Source organism: Taudactylus pleione, unplaced genomic scaffold (assembly GCF_031769625.1).
Source record: "Taudactylus pleione unplaced genomic scaffold, aTauple2 ptg000634l, whole genome shotgun sequence".
In the NCBI taxonomy this organism is placed as follows: domain Eukaryota; kingdom Metazoa; phylum Chordata; class Amphibia; order Anura; family Myobatrachidae; genus Taudactylus; species Taudactylus pleione.
In genome coordinates, this window is record NW_028285036.1 from 3,041,162 (window position 1) to 3,060,574 (window position 19,413).

The 19,413-nt window shown below is 47.2% G+C and overlaps 1 protein-coding gene across 2 annotated transcripts in view; it reads right to left on the reverse strand.

The window, feature by feature from the left end:
- PKP2 (plakophilin 2) overlaps positions 1-19,413 on the reverse strand; it is an 82,611-nt gene that overhangs the window by 22,853 nt on the left and 40,345 nt on the right. For both annotated transcript variants that reach the window (XR_015871989.1, XM_088454847.1), the window contains exons 4-6: positions 18,153-18,303; positions 10,493-10,700; positions 6,205-6,382 (exon numbers count right to left, since the gene is read on the reverse strand). Coding sequence is in view for 1 of the 2 variants with exons in the window: in XM_088454847.1 (XP_088310973.1) it covers positions 6,205-6,382; positions 10,493-10,700; positions 18,153-18,303 (537 nt within the window). In the remaining variant the exon portion in view is untranslated. The remainder of the gene's footprint in view (positions 1-6,204; positions 6,383-10,492; positions 10,701-18,152; positions 18,304-19,413) is intronic.

Here is a 19,413-nt window from a genome sequence, read left to right on the forward strand (position 1 = left end):
CAGTGGTAAGTCAGGATAAGGATGGCATGAGTTTGCCACCCTTCCTTCCCAGGAGCGGGGAATAAGAGCGGGCACTGACGACACCCCTCACAGGAAGCTCCGGCACAGGGAAGCCCAGAAGGTAGCGCCAGAGACCCCTCAGGTGGGGGAGGGGGGCTGGAAGTTTCTAATGAATCCTAATTGAGTGTGAGGATACAGTCACTGGCAGCAAAGAGGTGCTGCAGCAGTTACACACAGAGGTAAGCGTTTTCAGGTGCCACTGCAGGGGCTCTCATGGTGGCAGCGACTGATACCCTACAGCTAGGAACACCGTGGTAATGTGCTGTTATCGCCACAATTTATTATTAAAATACCACCTCCGCTTCCTGGCAATACGGCACTGGTAAGAATAGTATTACCGCGTGGCCGGCTCAGTCTCGGTGCTGCCTCCTGGGACTTTAATTCCTTATATATAAATAAAACAAATAAAAAAAACAATAATTTTGCAAGCTTTCCTCTATGGATAAATGGCTTTTAAAACATATATGTGAATTTTATTGGCTAAGATTAATTTAACATTTACCTGCCTCTCTCTGGCCCCCATCTATTAATGATGGCTATTGCAATGTATCACCCAGGACATTACCACCCATGATCGCATTGCAATATGCCATCATAGCGCCCGGATGTATCACCCGGGACATGCAGGGACACCTGTGATGTGGCCAGAGATATGCCAGGGCTGCTGCGCGTGCGCAGTCTTCAGTTGGCGTTAGCTGCGGTCCCTCCTTAATACATGTGGGGGATACTAAATATTGGTGGTTAACCCCCGAAACCGTGTGTTTTTGGGGATTATACCTCAAATATACAATGATAAATGGCCCCTTCTGTCCGCTCCTGAGCTGGGAACATAAGAGCTGGCAGCTGACACACAACTTTCCCAAATGCTGGCTGATGACTCACCACCAGCAGTCAGCGTTGCCAGGCCCCGCCCCTGGCGAGGTGACAACACCTTCCCATGTGCCCCGCTGCATTATTAATGCCTTAGTGATCGCTTTGTGCTGCTCTGAAAGGCAGGGGACACAATTCACCTATTACATGGAAGAGGTGCAGCTGAGGATTTGTGTGCGTAGACGTAGAGCGAGTTCACAAACTCCGCCATGGGGCGATTACAACAGGGTGAGGTTTCCCAGGCCCCAGGAGAGGAGTGAAAGTAATAACCTGATTATTATTAGCAAACGATATAAAAGTTGCACTCTACAAAATAGGACACGTGAGGTTTGGTATCTGGTGGTGCTGAGCTTATTACCCAGACTGGCTGGTGCTGCCGGTATCGCTAACCGATGGTCGCAATGGTGATCCTGTGCTTCGTCTATGGACGCTGCATACGGATCGCTATTGCTGTCCTATAGACGCCTCCTGCAGCATTTTTTGACGGACGGTATTGCACGGCAGTTTCCTTGCGTTTGTGTATTACCGCCCGGACTTACATCAGGCCCATAGAGCAAGCTCACGTTTCCATCTATCAGACACATTTATTATTTCCTGCGATATATACGGAATATACGTTTTGTATTACACTGGTAGGATTGTCCTTGTGCAGAGTACAGCGGTCACTGTTGTAGCCAGTATTCAGGAAACAATTGGATATAAAATGTTACTGTTTGTTTGACCTGTAAAAGTGATATAATATAACCATATGCCAATATTCTAGTACAGGCATTATCTACTGATTTGCAATTACTGTAACATCCGGATGTCTAAGCTATACACGTGTCCTCATACACCCAGGGGGAAATTTACTAAGAATCCTGTTTGGTGTCTATTTGACATTGCTGGTCATCGCCAGGACGTTTTACGATTCAAATCTCAAAGTTACTAAGAATCGTGATGGTCTGTCGTTTTTTTTATTTTCGATGTTGATCCTCTGCGAATTGTGGCGTTGATCATTTCTAATCGTATTGCTCTTTTGTCGCTTAAGCGCGTAAATCCAGCAATTTACCCATCAAATTTGGGGTACATGAAAATGGGTACTAGCATATTTTAAAGTTGCTAATATGAAGTTTTAAAAAATGAGAAAAATCCACCTTCCGCAACCACCTGCTATCCAAAAAACACCTGGGGCATACTTGGGGACCCCCCCTGGGTCTATTTCGCTAGTTTCAAAGTTTGTCCCCCAACTTTGTTTTTTTTTTGTCCCCAAAACAAAAGTACTTTTTTGGGGTGTCCTAAGGTACTTTTTAAAAACATTTTTGACACACATTACCTTTAGGGGACTGCCCAAGGGGTGCAGGGTGGTTTTTGGAAGTCTGCACCCCAAAACCCCAAATCTGCACTTTTTCTCACCACCTATTCAATGGAGATACTTTTTCGCCAGGTCTGTTGCATTGACTTTCCGCACCGGCAATAAGTCGGCCAAACTGAATACGGGGAAAAGTGGAATTGGCAAAAATGATGTCATCGACGAAAAATTATCGCCGAAAATGATTTTTCGCTTCTAATTGAATACGGCCCATGTGCTTTTGGGAAGTAATCTTATCTGTAATACCAGCAGAGGCATTCTGGGATGCTGATAATAACATTTATTTGATAATATTATAGTTTTAAAAGATACATTTATCCCCTAACCCAGACCCTGCTTTATCTGTGTACCCACCCCCCCATCTATAAAGCAGTTGTCTGCTCAGTTCTGCTTCCTCTGAGGATCATATAACCGTCATAGTGTCGCTTCTCACATAGAAGACTTCCGTCCTTTCAGGCCGAGTTGTTGGCGGATTCCTTTCATTGTCCATGACTGAAAGCCCAGTTGTAGACATACAATAGCAAATGCCAAATGTGCCAACCTGATTTACAGGAATAACCAGGAGATGTGGCATCGCGGCAGAGACTTCGGCGTAAGAACAGTCACCAGTCCCTCTTTATACTGTCAGAATAGAAAGTGAACTGAAAGGAAGATACTTCTCATTGTCTGTGCCCTGTGAACCTGTTCCCTCCCTAAATGTCAAACCGCAGGGCAGGGTGCCAGCAAATGCCCTCTGTGTGTGGGATATATATACGCTGGGTTTGGCTATTATACAGTATATGAATGATAACCCATAAAATCAGTAACTGAGGAACTGAAATACTCAGGGTAACCTGTCCGTAATTCTGTATACCCATTTCACCCTGGTAATCCTACGTAGCGCGCCAAGATGGCTGCCTCCTCTGGTACCTTTTGTGGGTGGAATATATAACCCGTGGAAGTTATTACCCAAAATGTCTGCACCAACCCTGCAATAGGTTGGTTTTCTATTTTCTGCAACACCAAATCCTTGTACAATGTACCATGTTTTCCGATTGTCTGTAAAGCGACTTTTACTGGGTACACACGGAACGATCTGTACCACCAACGACTTGAAAGATCTCTTTGAGTGAAGTCCTCCTGCCACATCTCTGAACAGGCAAAGTTGACAATATCGTCCAGATTGGCCCGCATGTACGGACGATCATAGATATCGTTATCGTTCATGCAGGAACGCACATCGTTGGTCGTTCACTGCATAAAAATGAACGATATATTGTTGAACGATATCGTTATCATTCATATCGTTCATAGATATCGTTATCGTTCATGCGGGAACGCGCATCGTTGGTCGTTCACTGCATATAAATGAACGATATATTGTTGAACGATATCGTTATCATTCATATCGTTCATAGATATCGTACCGTGTGTACGCACCCTAAAGGGGCATACACGCTTGACTTTTCGCTCCATGAGCGACATCGTTTAGTGTGTCCCCGGCAGGGGTGTGCTCGGTGTCGTTAACGACATTGAGCACACACACTGAACGATATCATTCACGATATCGCTCAGCGCCGGGCACCCTCCCTCATCCCCGAACATGCAACAACCTGACAATATCGTCAGGTTGGCCTGCATGTTCAGGCGATGAACGACAAAGACCAACGACCGGCGGGAGCGAGCATCGTCAGTAGTTGGTCGTTATCGTTCATCATTTTTGCATACAATTATCCGATATAGTGAACGACTGAACGATATCGTTATCGTTCAGTCGTCCAGAATATCGGCAAGTGTGTACGCACCTTAAAAGTCCTATGGGAGAAAAGCGCTATATAAATAAAATTATTATTAATATTCCCAACAGTCTTGGGGCCTATTCATCAAACTTATTTACCCCAATAATCATTTTTTTTTATTGAATGCTTAATTTTAATACTACGTGTTATGTTTTGCATATCAGCGCTTTCACTTCTAGTGCTGCCCTAATCCTCCCCCACGGTAAGTCTTAGGGGTAAATTTACTAAAGTGAGAGTTTTGAGAAGTGGAGATGTTGCCCATAGCAACCAATCAGATTCTAGCTATTATCTTCTAGAAGGTGCTAGTTAAATGTTAAGTAGAATCTGATTGGTTGCTATGGGCAACAACTTTATTTCTAAAAACTCTCACTTTAGTAAATTTACCCCTACGTGTCCCCACCTGGATCGCACCAGACAGCAGAATGAAATGATGTCGTCACCTGGGCTCTATTGATGGGTAATAAATCCAGATATACACGAATTTAGAAATACGTTGCACAATGAGATTCTATGGAACGTTGAAGCAACAGCTGAAGTCACGTATTATACAGTATATCATCACTGGATCCTCTGACAAATGGCCTTGTCACCATAAAACTCAATTTGCATTTAAATAAGTATAAAATGGGCTTTTACACCAAGAATATGAAGGGTGCGTATTTAGCAAACTTAGATACAGGTCCTATATATTGTGGATGCGGAATGCTGTTCCTGAGCCCAATCAGGTGTGACTCTTGGTCAGGGGGCGACAGACTATGGGGTCTATTTACTAAGCAGTGTTAGGAGACAGAGTGAAAAGTGATAAGAAAGTGATAAGGTGCCAGCCAATCAGCTCCCAACTGTCATCTCACAGGCTGTGTTTGAAAAATGACAGTTGGGAGCTGATTGGCTGGCACCTTATCACTTTTCACTCTGTCTCCTAACACTGCTTAGTAACTAGACCCCTGAATTTGGTACTTCAATAAAAGTCATGCTCAGCACATACAGCACTCAGGGGTCTAGTTACTAAGCAGTGTTAGGAGAAGTGAAAAGTGAAGAGTGAATAGTGATAAGGTATCAGCCAATCAGCTCCTAACTATCATCTCACAGGCTGTGTTTGAAAAATGACAGTTAGGAGCTGATTGGCTGGTACCTTATCACATTTCACTCTTCACTATTCACTTCTCCTAACACTGCTTAGTAAATAGACCCCTCAGTATGCTTGAAACGGATTCCCCTTTCCCACTAAAATCCCAGGTCAGAGCCCATTCACACCCGCACTCACATGGCCTATATCTCGGGTAGTTACCGTGTCCAACCCTTGTCGTTAGATGGGTTGGATTGGCGGGGCACTCGACCCGGGTTATTTCTCAAGGACCCTTTCACACCGAGCTGCGACCTGGGTCCACCCGGCAATAACCCGGGTTGTTTTGGCGGTGTGAAGGGGTGTAACCTGACAAGTGACTGATACATGTTCCCTTTGTCACCTCACTTCCCCCCAAGATCTTTCCTCACAAAGTGGATATTCTGAGCCAGAGGGATCTGTGCGCATCAGATTCAGATGACGAATCTTTGCATACAGCGCGGTTTTGCGTATGTCCGTCCTATTCAAAGTAAGACAGATCTTGGCCGGATATATTTATCTGTGAAATTTGGCGTTTTGGGGTGGGAACTGGAGCGACGATGGGGAAGGGAAACTTGTTTCTGACGGATTTCTTGCCCATGTAATGGGGCTGGTGCAAATGCCGATGATGACAGCTGGCGTAAAGTTAATAGGCGGCGCGTCTTCCCGCTTGCAGATGTACGGACTCACGCATTAGATGAACGGAATCTCGCATTAACATACGATTGTAAATCTGGCTTCTCACAAATATAGCCACTCTATTTGCGCCTCAGAATGAGCCCCAATATCAGGATGAAAAGGAAAAAAAAAAAGGTATGCAATGCTTAGGCGCGGCAGCACGAACCGCTATTCTGACTTTACATGCGCATATGCAAACAAGCATATTAAGGCATCATGTTGCCTATGTACGGGCGTATAAGGAGACAACCATTTTTTTTTTTGCACAGAATTGTAAGTAACCCTCAACATCTCTCAGACATGGGAGTATCATCATTATCAACAAAACATAACTTGAATTGGGTTTACAATGGAGGAACCCTCACCTCAGGCAGCCAGTTGCATTGTAAAATATGTCAGCATCGGACAAGATCTCATGCTTGGAGTACTCCCCTTCACTCCAGCCGGAACACGGTATGATGATGCTGGTAGTCAGGGGGCGCAAGGCGTCTCGGACCAGCATACCCTTCAGCTGGTCATTAGATGATAAGTTCCAGAGTAACCCTACAATGCCAGACATGAGATTGAGGAGACAAATATTATACCGGCACATAAACGCTGACTGTTAAGAGCAACGACGAAGTAATGATACTGATATACATGTTCCATGTATGAAAAGACATAAATATAACTCTGACTAATGGAGCCGAAGGACTGAGCTTGATTTTCAGCATGAAGACAGACCGTGAAACGGGAGCCTCGCAATCCTTTCATTTTAAAGGTTTTAAGCAGGAGGTGTCTATTGGGAGCAGAAAAGGGGGCCTTGGAGGGCCAACCTGGCATTGCCAGGCTCCTCTCACCCCCTGCACAGCCTACAATGATACTCCTATATAGCTTAGTTCTAAAGGTCACTACAATTCCAAATACACATAATATTTCAGTTTGCCAGCTGCAATACATATATTCAACCTGCGGGGAGCGCTGTATATTACACTGTGTGTAGAGCGTATGGGTTTGAATTGAATAGAGGTCCATTAATTTAGAGTCGAAGTTGTTGGCTGGGAAAGTACCTGCAAAATAGGAAGCAGGATATATAATTTGGCAGCAGACATTTTTTGCTGGTAAACAGTTTTATTATGGTGAAAGAGGGAGGGGAGGTAAGCTATTCCCTGGGAACAGTGGGCCTGATTCAGACCCGCTCTCGAGCGCTATTCGCTCGCAAGCGGGTCGATGGTGGCCCAGTGCGCATGACGGAGCCAGCTCCGTCGTGCGCATGCGCGAGACCCGGATAGCGACGGGGAAGCCGTCGCTCCGGGTCTCGCTACAAAGGGGGCATGCTGTCGATGTTGAGTGGCAGCACGCCCCCTTTGGTGGGCGGGCCGGGGGCGTGGTTGCCCAGATGGAGGCATTCCCATGGGAACGCCTACCGTCTGGGGCCAGCCCCACTGACATCACAAGTGATGTCAGTGGGAGTGCTTTCGTCTCTGTTAGAGCCGAAAGCTCTCTGGGGCTTGCGGCAACGAGACCCTACCACAAGGGTCTCGTCGCAAGCCCGATGGTCGCGATGGTTTTGACCATCGCGACCATCATCATGGACGCTCGCATAAGCTGTGGGTGGTAACCCACAGCTATGCGAGCGTCCAAGAGGCCGCAACATTAAAAAAAAAAAAACGCCCTGATTCAGAGCGGGCGCTAGTTCAGAGTGTCCGGCTCTGAATCAGGACCAGTGTGCAAATAAATCACTCCTGAAGATATATATTGGAGATTAAAGAGCACTTTCCTCAGAAGTCAATTCCCCAGAATGTGAGCAGCTTATTTGCTTATTGTCTGACCAATAAATCCCTCGGTAGTACAGCAGGTAGGGATGGATGGTAGTATTCCAGCTTGACGAATAGTAATTCAATTATTTATTCACTGTAGTTGCTTCGGCCTTGAGATAGTGTCAGATAGGAGCCCAATCACATTTATTATCACCCTGACATTGTGTCCTCTTATCTGGCAGTAACTACATTAGCAATACTGGATGTGAGATAGGGATGGAATTGTTACAGGGGAATAATGTGGATTAGGATACACCAGGGACTAAATGCTTCTTCTGACCTGCCGGATGCCCAGTGTAACAATGTAACCAGACTCTAATAGTGCGCCACCCCCGCCGCCATCAGTGACTCACCAGGGTCTCCAGACCTTGGAATTTTAAGCCAGGAGATACCAGGGAGCAGTCAGGATAAATAATGTAATCATTGGTGATAAGAACTGGGAGAAAGAGATCCCTGGCACGCTTACTGTCTCGTCTTTAGGTTCACCAACATCTAACGTACAGCGGGCCATATTCAGGTTGCATCGCACGGCTGTGTTTGCACGCAGCCGGTCGAAGTTTTTTGCTCTGTGCACACGCATGCATTGCATTGTGCGTGCGCAAACCGGCCGCTGCGATCAAGGAAGCGATCGCAGTCAGCGCGCAGTCCAATAGCGTAGTGATTGACATGAAGTGACCATTTAGGGGTGGAGAGGGGGGGGTGGTCGGTGGAACGCCTGTGCGTTTGAACGCCGTTACAGGGGCGTGCATAATTAAGCCCCTGTGATTGCATACGCTGGCAGAGGTCTAGACGGCGACAGGAAGTTTAGCATTGTGAGTTCGGGTCAGGTCACCCACATCTGTGCCGATGGTTCCGATATTACTCAATGGTACCGATGTTATCACTGACTTGCGGGTGCATGTCATGGGAAGTGGGCGGCTTTATACAGTGATGGGCGTCTTGGTATAGTGCTGCGGTTGCCGTGCGATTGCATTCATTAGGATATTTTCGCAGCGAGCGGGTGCGTGCATACGCAGCCGTGCGATCCGTGCTGAACCAGGCCCAGTGTGTATGAGAGAAAGTGACTATATTCCTGGACTAATTAGCCTACGCAGGGTCACACGTGCAGGGGTGACTGTCATATTTTGCATATTGTTTGTGTTTTGGGGGCTATATTGGGACAGTTTGCCAATATCACCAAAGAAATATGAAACGCCCCCTCTCCTCAATAAAAAGCTGACCCTCTCCATTCAATTCCTGGGGTGTCACCCACCCCCATAAATATATCAAAGTACAGAAAAACAAATGGGATTTAGAGTAGGGCGCTTATCTTACATAACAGTCTCTGATAGTAGAAACAAATACTAGAAATGTCCCATAAAGTCTCTGCAGGTTTATATATTTGCCCACAGCCAATATTTCTGAAAGACTTGTAGGAATGTCCTTGTCGTCTCTCCCCCAGCACGGTACTTATGAGAAAAAAAATTCCAATGTGTGGAAACTTCTTTCTAAACACAAAACTAAAAGGGAAGGGAATCCATCTATATCCCACAAAAAACTGCTCACTAGTGGGGTGTACTTTAATTCCATATGTATCATGGGATCCCCTCTGTGACGTCACCAATCCTCAGAGTTTCCCACAACCAAGATAGAGTCAAAGAAATAGTAACCGTCGTACCCCACTCACTATGTCAATAGTATTCTTAAGTATATAAAGTTTTCTTTTTCATCTGCGTACCGTACTCACGTGAAGTAAGTAGACGTTGATCCCATAAAGGTATCTTTTAATGGCAATCCCAACTTCACAGATGAAAGAAACTATGTTATATCTCAGGAGACCACACGCTCCAGCCTATGATATATCTCAGGAGACCACACGCTCCAGCCTATGATATATCTCAGGAGACCACACGCTCCAGCCTATGATATATCTCAGGAGACCACACGCTCCAGCCTATGATATATCTCAGGAGACCACACGCTCCAGCCTATGATATATCTCAGGAGACCACACGCTCCAGCCTATGATATATCTCAGCCTCAGGAGACCACACGCTCCAGCCTATGATATATCTCAGGAGACCACACGCTCCAGCCTATGATATATCTCAGGAGACCACACGCTCCAGCCTATGATATATCTCAGGAGACCACACGCTCCAGCCTATGATATATCTCAGGAGACCACACGCTCCAGCCTATGATATATCTCAGCCTCAGGAGACCACACGCTCCAGCCTATGATATATCTCAGGAGACCACACGCTCCAGCCTATGATATATCTCAGCCTCAGGAGACCACACGCTCCAGCCTATGATATATCTCAGCCTCAGGAGACCACACGCTCCAGCCTATGATATATCTCAGCCTCAGGAGACCACACGCTCCAGCCTATGATATATCTCAGGAGACCACACGCTCCAGCCTATGATATATCTCAGGAGACCACACGCTCCAGCCTATGATATATCTCAGCCTCAGGAGACCACACGCTCCAGCCTATGATATATCTCAGGAGACCACGCGCTCCAGCCTATGATATATCTCAGCCTCAGGAGACCACACGCTCCAGCCTATGATATATCTCAGGAGACCACACGCTCCAGCCTATGATATATCTCAGCCTCAGGAGAACACACGCTCCAGCCTATGATATATCTCAGGAGACCACACGCTCCAGCCTATGATATATCTCAGCCTCAGGAGACCACACGCTCCAGCCTATGATATATCTCAGGAGACCACACGCTCCAGCCTATGATATATCTCAGGAGACCACACGCTCCAGCCTGTTATATGTCTGGAAACCATACGCTTCAGTCACTGATACACAGTATCTCTGGAGACCACACGCTGCATATCTAGAGCCCATACCTGTGATCTGTCTCTTTATCTCCACATCCTGGGTCTCTCTGAGTAGGTTGAGAAGAGTGGGCATCCCGCGCTGTTCGCAGACCTCCAGCTTGTTGTCATTATCCTCAAACACCAGGTTCCTGAGGGCGGCACAGGTCACCCGCTGAACTTCCTCATTGCTGTAGTTCAAAAGTCGGATCAGCCTCGAGATCCCACCCAGAGTGTAAACCTGCAAAACACACCACAGAGAGGTACATGGCATTAGAAGAACACACCGAGCACAACACGACAGCCAGTGGTTCCTCTGGCAGATATTCCATAACAATCATACATATTTATCTGCTGAGCAACTCAGTGCCATGGCCAGGGCCGTACTGAGATATATGGGGGCTCCAGAACAAGTTCAGGTGCTTTACAGCCCACTGATTACCCAGGGCAAGTATAGCATCATCCACCAGTGGTGCCCCATTCAGCCGGGAATATACACTTCTGGCAAACGCATCAATAAAGTTATTTTTATGGGGGCAGATATTTCTCCTATGCTTTCAAGACTCTCTCCTAGCCTATTACAGGACAATGCTCGGAGCTGTCTGGTATGTGAAATGGCTGATGACCGAGGACAAGTAAATTCAAATAACAACAACTTAAATGCTGTGACTCTGAGATAAAGACTTTGGAGCTCATTCAGACCCGCTCGCTAGATGCGTTCGATCGCACCCAGCGTACGCAAATCCAGCGTACGCCCAGCAAGGCAGGCGATCGTACGGCATGGCATTAGCACACCCACTATGCCTTGGCGTACGATCACTTAGCGTATGCAGACGCCCACCAGCCATTCATAAGACGCCCACTTGCACACGTCATCTCCTGGAAGAGCATGAAACCACTGGTACATCGGGTACCATCGGATGCGATCGCAGCGCTTGAGGTTGAGCATACCCTCCCTGAAGCACTGCGATCATTTCAGTGTGAAATACAACCAGGTGATGTGTACTATAACGCTGCCTGTTAATTATGCACGCCTCTACAACGGCGTTGATACGGTCAGGCACGCCTGCGTTCGCACCTCCACTCCCCCGTTTCTAGTGGCCAGCCCCTGTCACCAGCCACAAACGGCCTCTCCTGTCACTCACACTGCTAAGCTGTCTGTGCGCAGCGAGCGATCGCTTCCCGATCTCTCGCACTGGTTCGTGCACTGCGATGCATACGCCTGCGCACAATGCGAAAATAGCCGGCTACGAGCGAACGCATCCTAGCGAGCGGGTCTGAATCAGGTCCTTTGTTTCAGCAAGATGGGTAGAACAATTGCCGAACTGCAGCCAAGGACTTGAGACGAGATACAGAACTATGCCGGCTTGGCTTCTATTCAGCTATTCATTACCCAGAGGGTTCTCTGTTAATTAAAAAATTGGAGGACCTGCTCTTATAATATGATGACCCTGATAACAGAGGATGAGGATATATGTTGGTATGAACAGGGTTAATTTCTAACATATTTTCTGAGAGGATCTGCAGTAAGACACTGGATAAATACCCTTTATCTCTCAAATAATGTCTCCGACGTATATCATGAACACATTCAATCAGACCCGCTTTAAAAGTAGGGACACTTTAAGACGTACCCTGGATTGAGCTTGATCAAGCTGTCAGTTTGCCACCACATGCCCTAAACAGACTCCCCAAGCCCCCGACTACTTTGTGCCACCGAAAACCCTGACTGCTCAAAGAAAATAGGACAGGCGGGGGTTATGTGTAAGCACAAACAGCAGTACAAATAAGAATACTATGCTATAAAGCTCCCATCTGTTTTTAAAGTCCATCAATAACATTCTGGTCCAATGAGCGTCGGACAATGGAGGCCCAGGACTTTTTGCCCCTCGAACAAGCCTGCTGCGACAAACTAAACCAAAGCAGACTGCTACAAGGGGACAGTGAATTTTGGAAATATATTTGGGATTACAGAAGGGATTACTGACTGCTGCCCTGACCAAGCAGCTTTGTGACTCTCCTACTGTTCCATGAGAACGTTTTTTTAGTTCTTGTGTGAAATTCCAGCCGTCATGTCAGGCTAAATCGCATTCCCCTCCCTGAGATCATCTTAGCTGCTAGAGAAGAAAGGGACGGATAGAATTAAAGGATGGCTATTGTTAAAAACTGTACTTACAATTAAAAATAATATAACATTACAGTAACTGGGTTTCACTGAGTGATTTGTTAGGAGAATTTCACGTTAGTATGTTGCCGTCTATGGGCCGGATTTACATTTGATGCAAACGCATTTGTGCGATGTTAGGATTCGCCTTGGTGCAAAACTGCCATAGCGTACACGTGCAAAATTGGCATCCGTATGTAGACTTGCACGGACCATGCACTTGTGGCCCCTTGTGCTTGGAGAGGCGGATCAGGGGCGTTACAGTGGAAGCGGCATGCGGGTGTAAAAGTTAAGTACGCCCCTATAGGAGGCATCTTATTTTGAGATACGAACCCTGAAATACAATAATTGAAGGACGCTAATTCTGCAGCTACATAACCTTGGGTGTAAGTGTTGGAGTTACATATATGCTAAATAAATATAAGGTTGCTATTAACTTGCTAGTGCAAGGGTAGGCAACGTCCGGCACGCCATTTGCTGAGCAACTACACATCCCAGCATGCCCTAACAGCAAAACTGCGTCAGGGCATGCTGGGATGTGTAGTTCCACAGCAGCAGGAGTGCCGCCCCTTGCCATTAAAGTATGCACTTTGTAGCATGTCCTTCCCTGTTGTTTAGAGAACGTATGAAGCTCACAACAAATGTTTCTGATGTACAGCCAGTAGGCGTGGGCCGGGCACGCAGGTCATAGTGGTTTCCATATCCCCCAGCCCTACTGAGAACGCTGTATTGTACAATGCCATGCTATCAAGCTGGAACATGTGCCGGGGAACAGTGTATCAGAAGAAACGGCTCAAACTCCGAATCCACTTTATTGGTATTATCTTTTATTCTTTAAAAGCGCCGATATATTACGCAGCGCTGTACATTGCTGGACTCATGAGACAGACAAAGGTAAGTATGGCACTGCCCAAATGAGCTTACTCTCTAAGTGATGTGGGGAAAACTTTATGCATAGGGTAGATGTAGTTGTTAGAGGGGGTACATGTTCATGGATACAGGCAGCTTATAATCATAGGTATAGGGGCCTATTCATCATCGGAGGCCGTATGAAGTAATGATCTTCGCTGCGAGGGATACTTAAGTGTCCAAATCGCAGCGGGGGACAGATTACACCGGAGCAATGATGAATTGCTCCGGTGTAATCTGTCCCCCGCTGCGATTTGGACACTTAAGTATCCCTCGCAGCGAAGATCAATACTTCATACGGCCTCCGATGATGAATAGGCCCCTATACCTATGATTATAAGCTGCTGTCCCCTCGATCATTATCGCAGCTACAGATGTAGCTGCGTTACTTACCTTCTCCTCGTCGGCCAGGCTACGCAGGCGTGAACCGAGGTGATGCATGCGCACAGCCGCCGGGGAGTCCGTGAGAAGGCGGCAGAGGGATTCGCTCAGATCCCTCTTCGCATCCCCAGAACTCCTTCCCATAAGAAGGAGCGGGGCTACGAGAGGAAGCACTGGCCCTCATTCAGACCCACTCGCGAGCGGCTGTCCGCTCGCAAGTGGGTCGATGGTCCCCACTGTGCATGCGCACGACGGAGGGAGCTCCGTCGTGCGCATGCGCGAGACGCGACGAGCGAAGGACTTTCCTTCGCTCGTAGTGTCTCATCAAAGGGGGCGTGCTGTCGATGGTGACTGACAGCACGCCCCCTTTGGTGGGCGTGCCGGGGGCGTGCCTGCCAGACGGAGGTGTTCCCAAGGGAACGCCTACCGTCTGAGTCCGGCCCCACTGACATCACTAGTGATGTCAGTGGGAGTGATTTTGGCTCTGATAGAGCCAAAATCACTCCTGGCCTTGCGGTTGAAAAACCCAACCGCAGGCTTTCACTCGCAGTTTCGATGGTCGCAATGGTCAAGACCATCGCGACCATCATCCTGCACGCTCGTATATGCTGTAGGTGGTGACCCACAGCTATACGAGCGTCCAGGAGGACGCTCCATATTAATGGAGGTGGGCCCTGATTCAGAGCGAGCGCTCTGGTCAGAGCGTCCGGCTCTGAATCAGGGCCACTGTCTGAACATGGGGTTTGTTCTCAGGAGCAAACTCCGAAAACTTTTCATTTTCGGAGTTTGATTAATATCAGGGGGTCCTATCGGATCCCTGATGATAAATGGCCCGGTAACTAAAATATGCAGAAACGAGTGTTGCCGCATGGTTACCAGGCCATTTATCACTGATGAATAGGTTCCATAGTCTTAGTTCCGGATTCAGGGCAGTTAGTGATTATGGGGACAGTACTAATTCCTGGCTATAGGCAGTTAGTGATTATGGGGACAGCACTAATTCCTGGCTATAGGCAGTTAGTGACTATGGGGACAGCACTAATTCCTGGCTATAGGCAGTTAGTGATTATGGGGACAGCACTAATTCCTGGCTATAGGCAGTTAGTGATTATGGGGACAGCACTAATTCCTGGCTATAGGCAGTTAGTGATTATGGGGACAGCACTAATTCCTGGCTATAGGCAGTTAGTGATTATGGGGACAGCACTAATTCCTGGCTATAGGCAGTTAGTGATTATGGGGACAGCACTAATTCCTGGCTATAGGCAGTTAGTGATTATGGGGACAGCACTAATTCCTGGCTATAGGCAGTTAGTGATTATGGGGACAGCACTAATTCCTGGCTATAGGCAGTTAGTGATTATGGGGACAGCACTAATTCCTGGCTATAGGCAGTTAGTGATTATGGGGACAGCACTAATTCCTGGCTATAGGCAGTTAGTGATTATGGGGACAGCACTAATTCCTGGCTATAGGCAGTTAGTGATTATGGGGACAGCACTAATTCCTGGCTATAGGCAGTTAGTGATTATGGGGACAGCACTAATTCCTGGCTATAGGCAGTTAGTGATTATGGGGACAGCACTAATTCCTGGCTATAGGCAGTTAGTGATTATGGGGACAGCACTAATTCCTGGCTATAGGCAGTTAGTGATTATGGGGACAGCACTAATTCCTGGCTATAGGCAGTTAGTGATTATGGGGACAGCACTAATTCCTGGCTATAGGCAGTTAGTGATTATGGGGACAGTACTAATTCCTGGCTATAGGCAGTTAGTGATTATGGGGACAGCACTAATTCCTGACTATAGGCAGTTAGTGATTATGGGGACAGCACTAATTCCTGGCTATAGGCAGTTAGTGATTATGGGGACAGCACTAATTCCTGGCTATAGGCAGTTAGTGATTATGGGGACAGTACTAATTCCTGGCTATAGGCAGTTAGTGATTATGGGGACAGTACTAATTCCTGGCTATAGGCAGTTAGTGATTATAGGGACAGCACTAATTCCTGGCTATAGGCAGTTAGTGATTATGGGGACAGCACTAATTCCTGGCTATAGACAGTTAGTGATTATGGGGACAGTACTAATTCCTGGCTAAAGGCAGTTAGTGATTATGGGGACAGTACTAATTCCTGGCTATAGGCAGTTAGTGATTATGGGGACAGCACTAATTCCTGGCTATAGGCAGTTAGTGATTATGGGGACAGCACTAATTCCTGGCTATAGGCAGTTAGTGATTATGAGGACAGCACTAATTCCTGGCTATAGGCAGTTAGTGATTATGGGGACAGTACTAATTCCTGGCTATAGGCAGTTAGTGATTATGGGGACAGTACTAATTCCTGGCTATAGGCAGTTAGTGATTATGGGGACAGTACTAAGTCCTGGCTATAGGCAGTTAGTGATTATGGGGACAGTACTAATTCCTGGCTATAGGCAGTTAGTGATTATGGGGACAGTACTAATTCCTGGCTATAGACAGTTAGTGATTATGGGGACAGTACTAATTCCTGGCTATAGGCAGTTAGTGATTATGGGGACAGTACTAAGTCCTGGCTATAGGCAGTTAGTGATTATAAGGACAGCACTGGGCAGTTGGTGATTAAAGACCCTGTGCTAGTTTTTGGCTCTTTGTTGTTGGTGATTAAAGACCCTACGCTAGTTCCTGGCTCTGGGCAGTTGGTCACTATAAGGGCAGAGCTAGTTCCCGGCTCTGGGCAGTTGGTGATTATGTGGATAGCATTAGTTTCTGGCTCTGGGCAGTTGGTTATCATAGGGACATTACTAGTTCTTGGTGATTATAGGGACCGAGCTAGTTCCTGGCTCTGGTCAATTAGTGATTATATGGGTAGTGCTAGTTCCTAGCACTGGGCAGATTACAGGCACTTTGCTAGTTTTTGGCTCTTTGTAGTTGGTGATTACAGTGACAGTGCTAGTTCCTGGCTCTGGGCAGTTGGTCACGATAAGGTCAGAGTTAGTTCCCGGCTCTGGGCACTTGTTGTTTATAGGGACAGCGCTAGTTCATGGCTCTGGGCAGTTGCTGATTATAGGGATAGCACTAGTTTCTGGCTCTGGGCAGATGTAGATTATAGGGACAGTACTAGTTCCTGGCTCTGGAATGTTGGTGATTATTGTGTTAATTCCTGACTCTGGGCAGTTGGTGATTATAGGGACAGTGGGTCTGATTCAGACCCGGACGCTATTTGCGGATGTTCGTTCTGAAAAAGGGGCCGAATATTTAAATTGAGCGCTCGCTCTTTGCGGTCTGTTGACGCCTCTATGTCTATGCGAGCGTCCGAAAAATGCGCTCGCTATTTTGTAAAAACGCCCCTTTGCCGTTCGCATCATACGTCATCTCCTGTATTTATTTGATTAATCGGGAACATCGAAAGGCATCTGAACTGCTCGCAGTGTTTGTGGTAGGATTTACTTCCCGCTATCACTGCGAGCAGTTCAGGCTACAAGACAACCAAGTGACGTGGTCGATGACGCTCCTTTACTAATTATGCACACCCATTAAACGCCCGTTTTGACCGTTTGGCACGCCTGCGTTCGGATCTCCACTCCCCCGCTTTCAACCACCTTCCCCTGTTACCACCCACAAACGCCTCATTCTGTCACTCAAATTATCAGCCCCTCGCTGTTTTACGAGCGCACGATTTCCGACCGCAATGACTGGTTCACGCATGCGCATTACGACCCATACACATGCACAGTTTTGCGAACATCGCTCAGAGCGAACGAGCGGCCGCTTACGAGCGGCTCTGAATCAGGCCCTGTGTTAGTTCCTAGCTCTGGGCAGTTGGTGATTATAGGGACAGTGTTAGTTCCTAGCTCTGGGCAGTTGGTGATTATAGGGACAGTGTTAGTTCCTGGCTCTGGGCAGTTGGTGATAATAGGGACAGTGTTAGTTCCTAGCTCTGGGCAGTTGGTGATTAAAAGCCCATTGTTAGTCACTGCCAATTTTGTGGTCTGAACTAATAAACAGGAGAATGCAGCTTGCTAATTCACTATACGCTTTGTACCTCATGCCTCACAGATCCTACAGTAGCTTAGTGAAGTGATGGGAAGAATGTCGCTTCAACCCACACACTGCCTGCCTCATGCCTCACTGACATCACTGGGCAGGAGGTGACTGGTGCTGGTTAATAAGAATCTATGCAGAATAACCCACTTATTAAATTAATCGTAACGGTCACTGAGCACCGGACACCCGCCCTTTACACGCACTCACCCGTCTCCTGGCCTCCGTCTTCTGGAAGCATTCGTGCTGAATGAAACTGGCCGCGGCCGACAGCAGGTACGGGGAGGTAGACTCGTTCTGCAGCAGGCTCACAGCCCTCTCCAGGGTCATGTCCTCCTCGGTCATCGCTGGGGCCGATGCTCTGAAACACATACAGGACAGCAGGACAACCTCATTAAGGGTTAAATTCAGAGAACTCCACCGACCAGACAGATTGGTGCCATCTTGCTGCCCTTAATACGACAACAGATCGAGTCACTACAGGTCTGAGCTCATTTGCTGTCGCATCCAAGATGCCTGATAGGAAACAGACCTGGCCGGACTGCGAATTCTCTGACGATGGAGCTCATGCAATTATACAGACTGTTTTAATCTGCAGGAAAGTCCAGGATGGTTCAATGAGATTTATCCAGACAGCTTCACTCATTCTGCTGCGCCAGGGGCTTGCCCAACAGTAGTGGGACTACGAATCCCAGCATGGCGTGCCAGTCATATGGTCTTAGTAATACTATTGCATCAAAGCCAGACAACCTATGTCTCTCCAGACCAAGCACTGCACCACTACCACTGGAAAGCCACAAGTTTCTCAGAAGAGAACGTCATGCAGGTCAACAGCAGATGTACAGTATTAGGACAGACTTATATACAAACTCTTATCAGGGGAAAGCGGGCACTGTCACTGTGAGGTGTATGAGGGGTGGTTTGGGTTAAGTAGCATATGGGTCCTTTCTAAGGGCATGTGGCATCTTTTTGATAATGTGCATTGCTTAAACTCATTGCCGAGAAAAATGGCAATTCATTTTGGTGGTTCGAGGGCCATGAAGTGTATTAGGGTGTCCATCACTGGCCTAGAACATAGACATTTATCTGTTTCATTGCCCAATTACAAAGTAGCTGTCCAACGTAGAACTGAACCAGCTGCCCCACTCATGATAATTCTGCCCGCTCACTGACCAATCCTGCCCCTCATTCTGAGCACCAGGTGACGGGACCTTTTTCTCATGTGGGTGGCGAAATTGGGAAGACCAGGCGGTTTGGCATTCAAGCCTAGATGCTGGAACACATGGTGGCCAAGGGGCGCAAATAAACATTTGTTGGTCCCACGGAATTTTTTTTTGCAAGGGCTACCATGTGCTGCCTAAGGGAGCAGAAAACTCTTATACACATCGAGCTTCAATAGAAGAGATGGGTCCCCACCAGCTACAGGTCCTGTAGCAGCCACGCTCCCCCCTAATATGCTAGATATGCTATT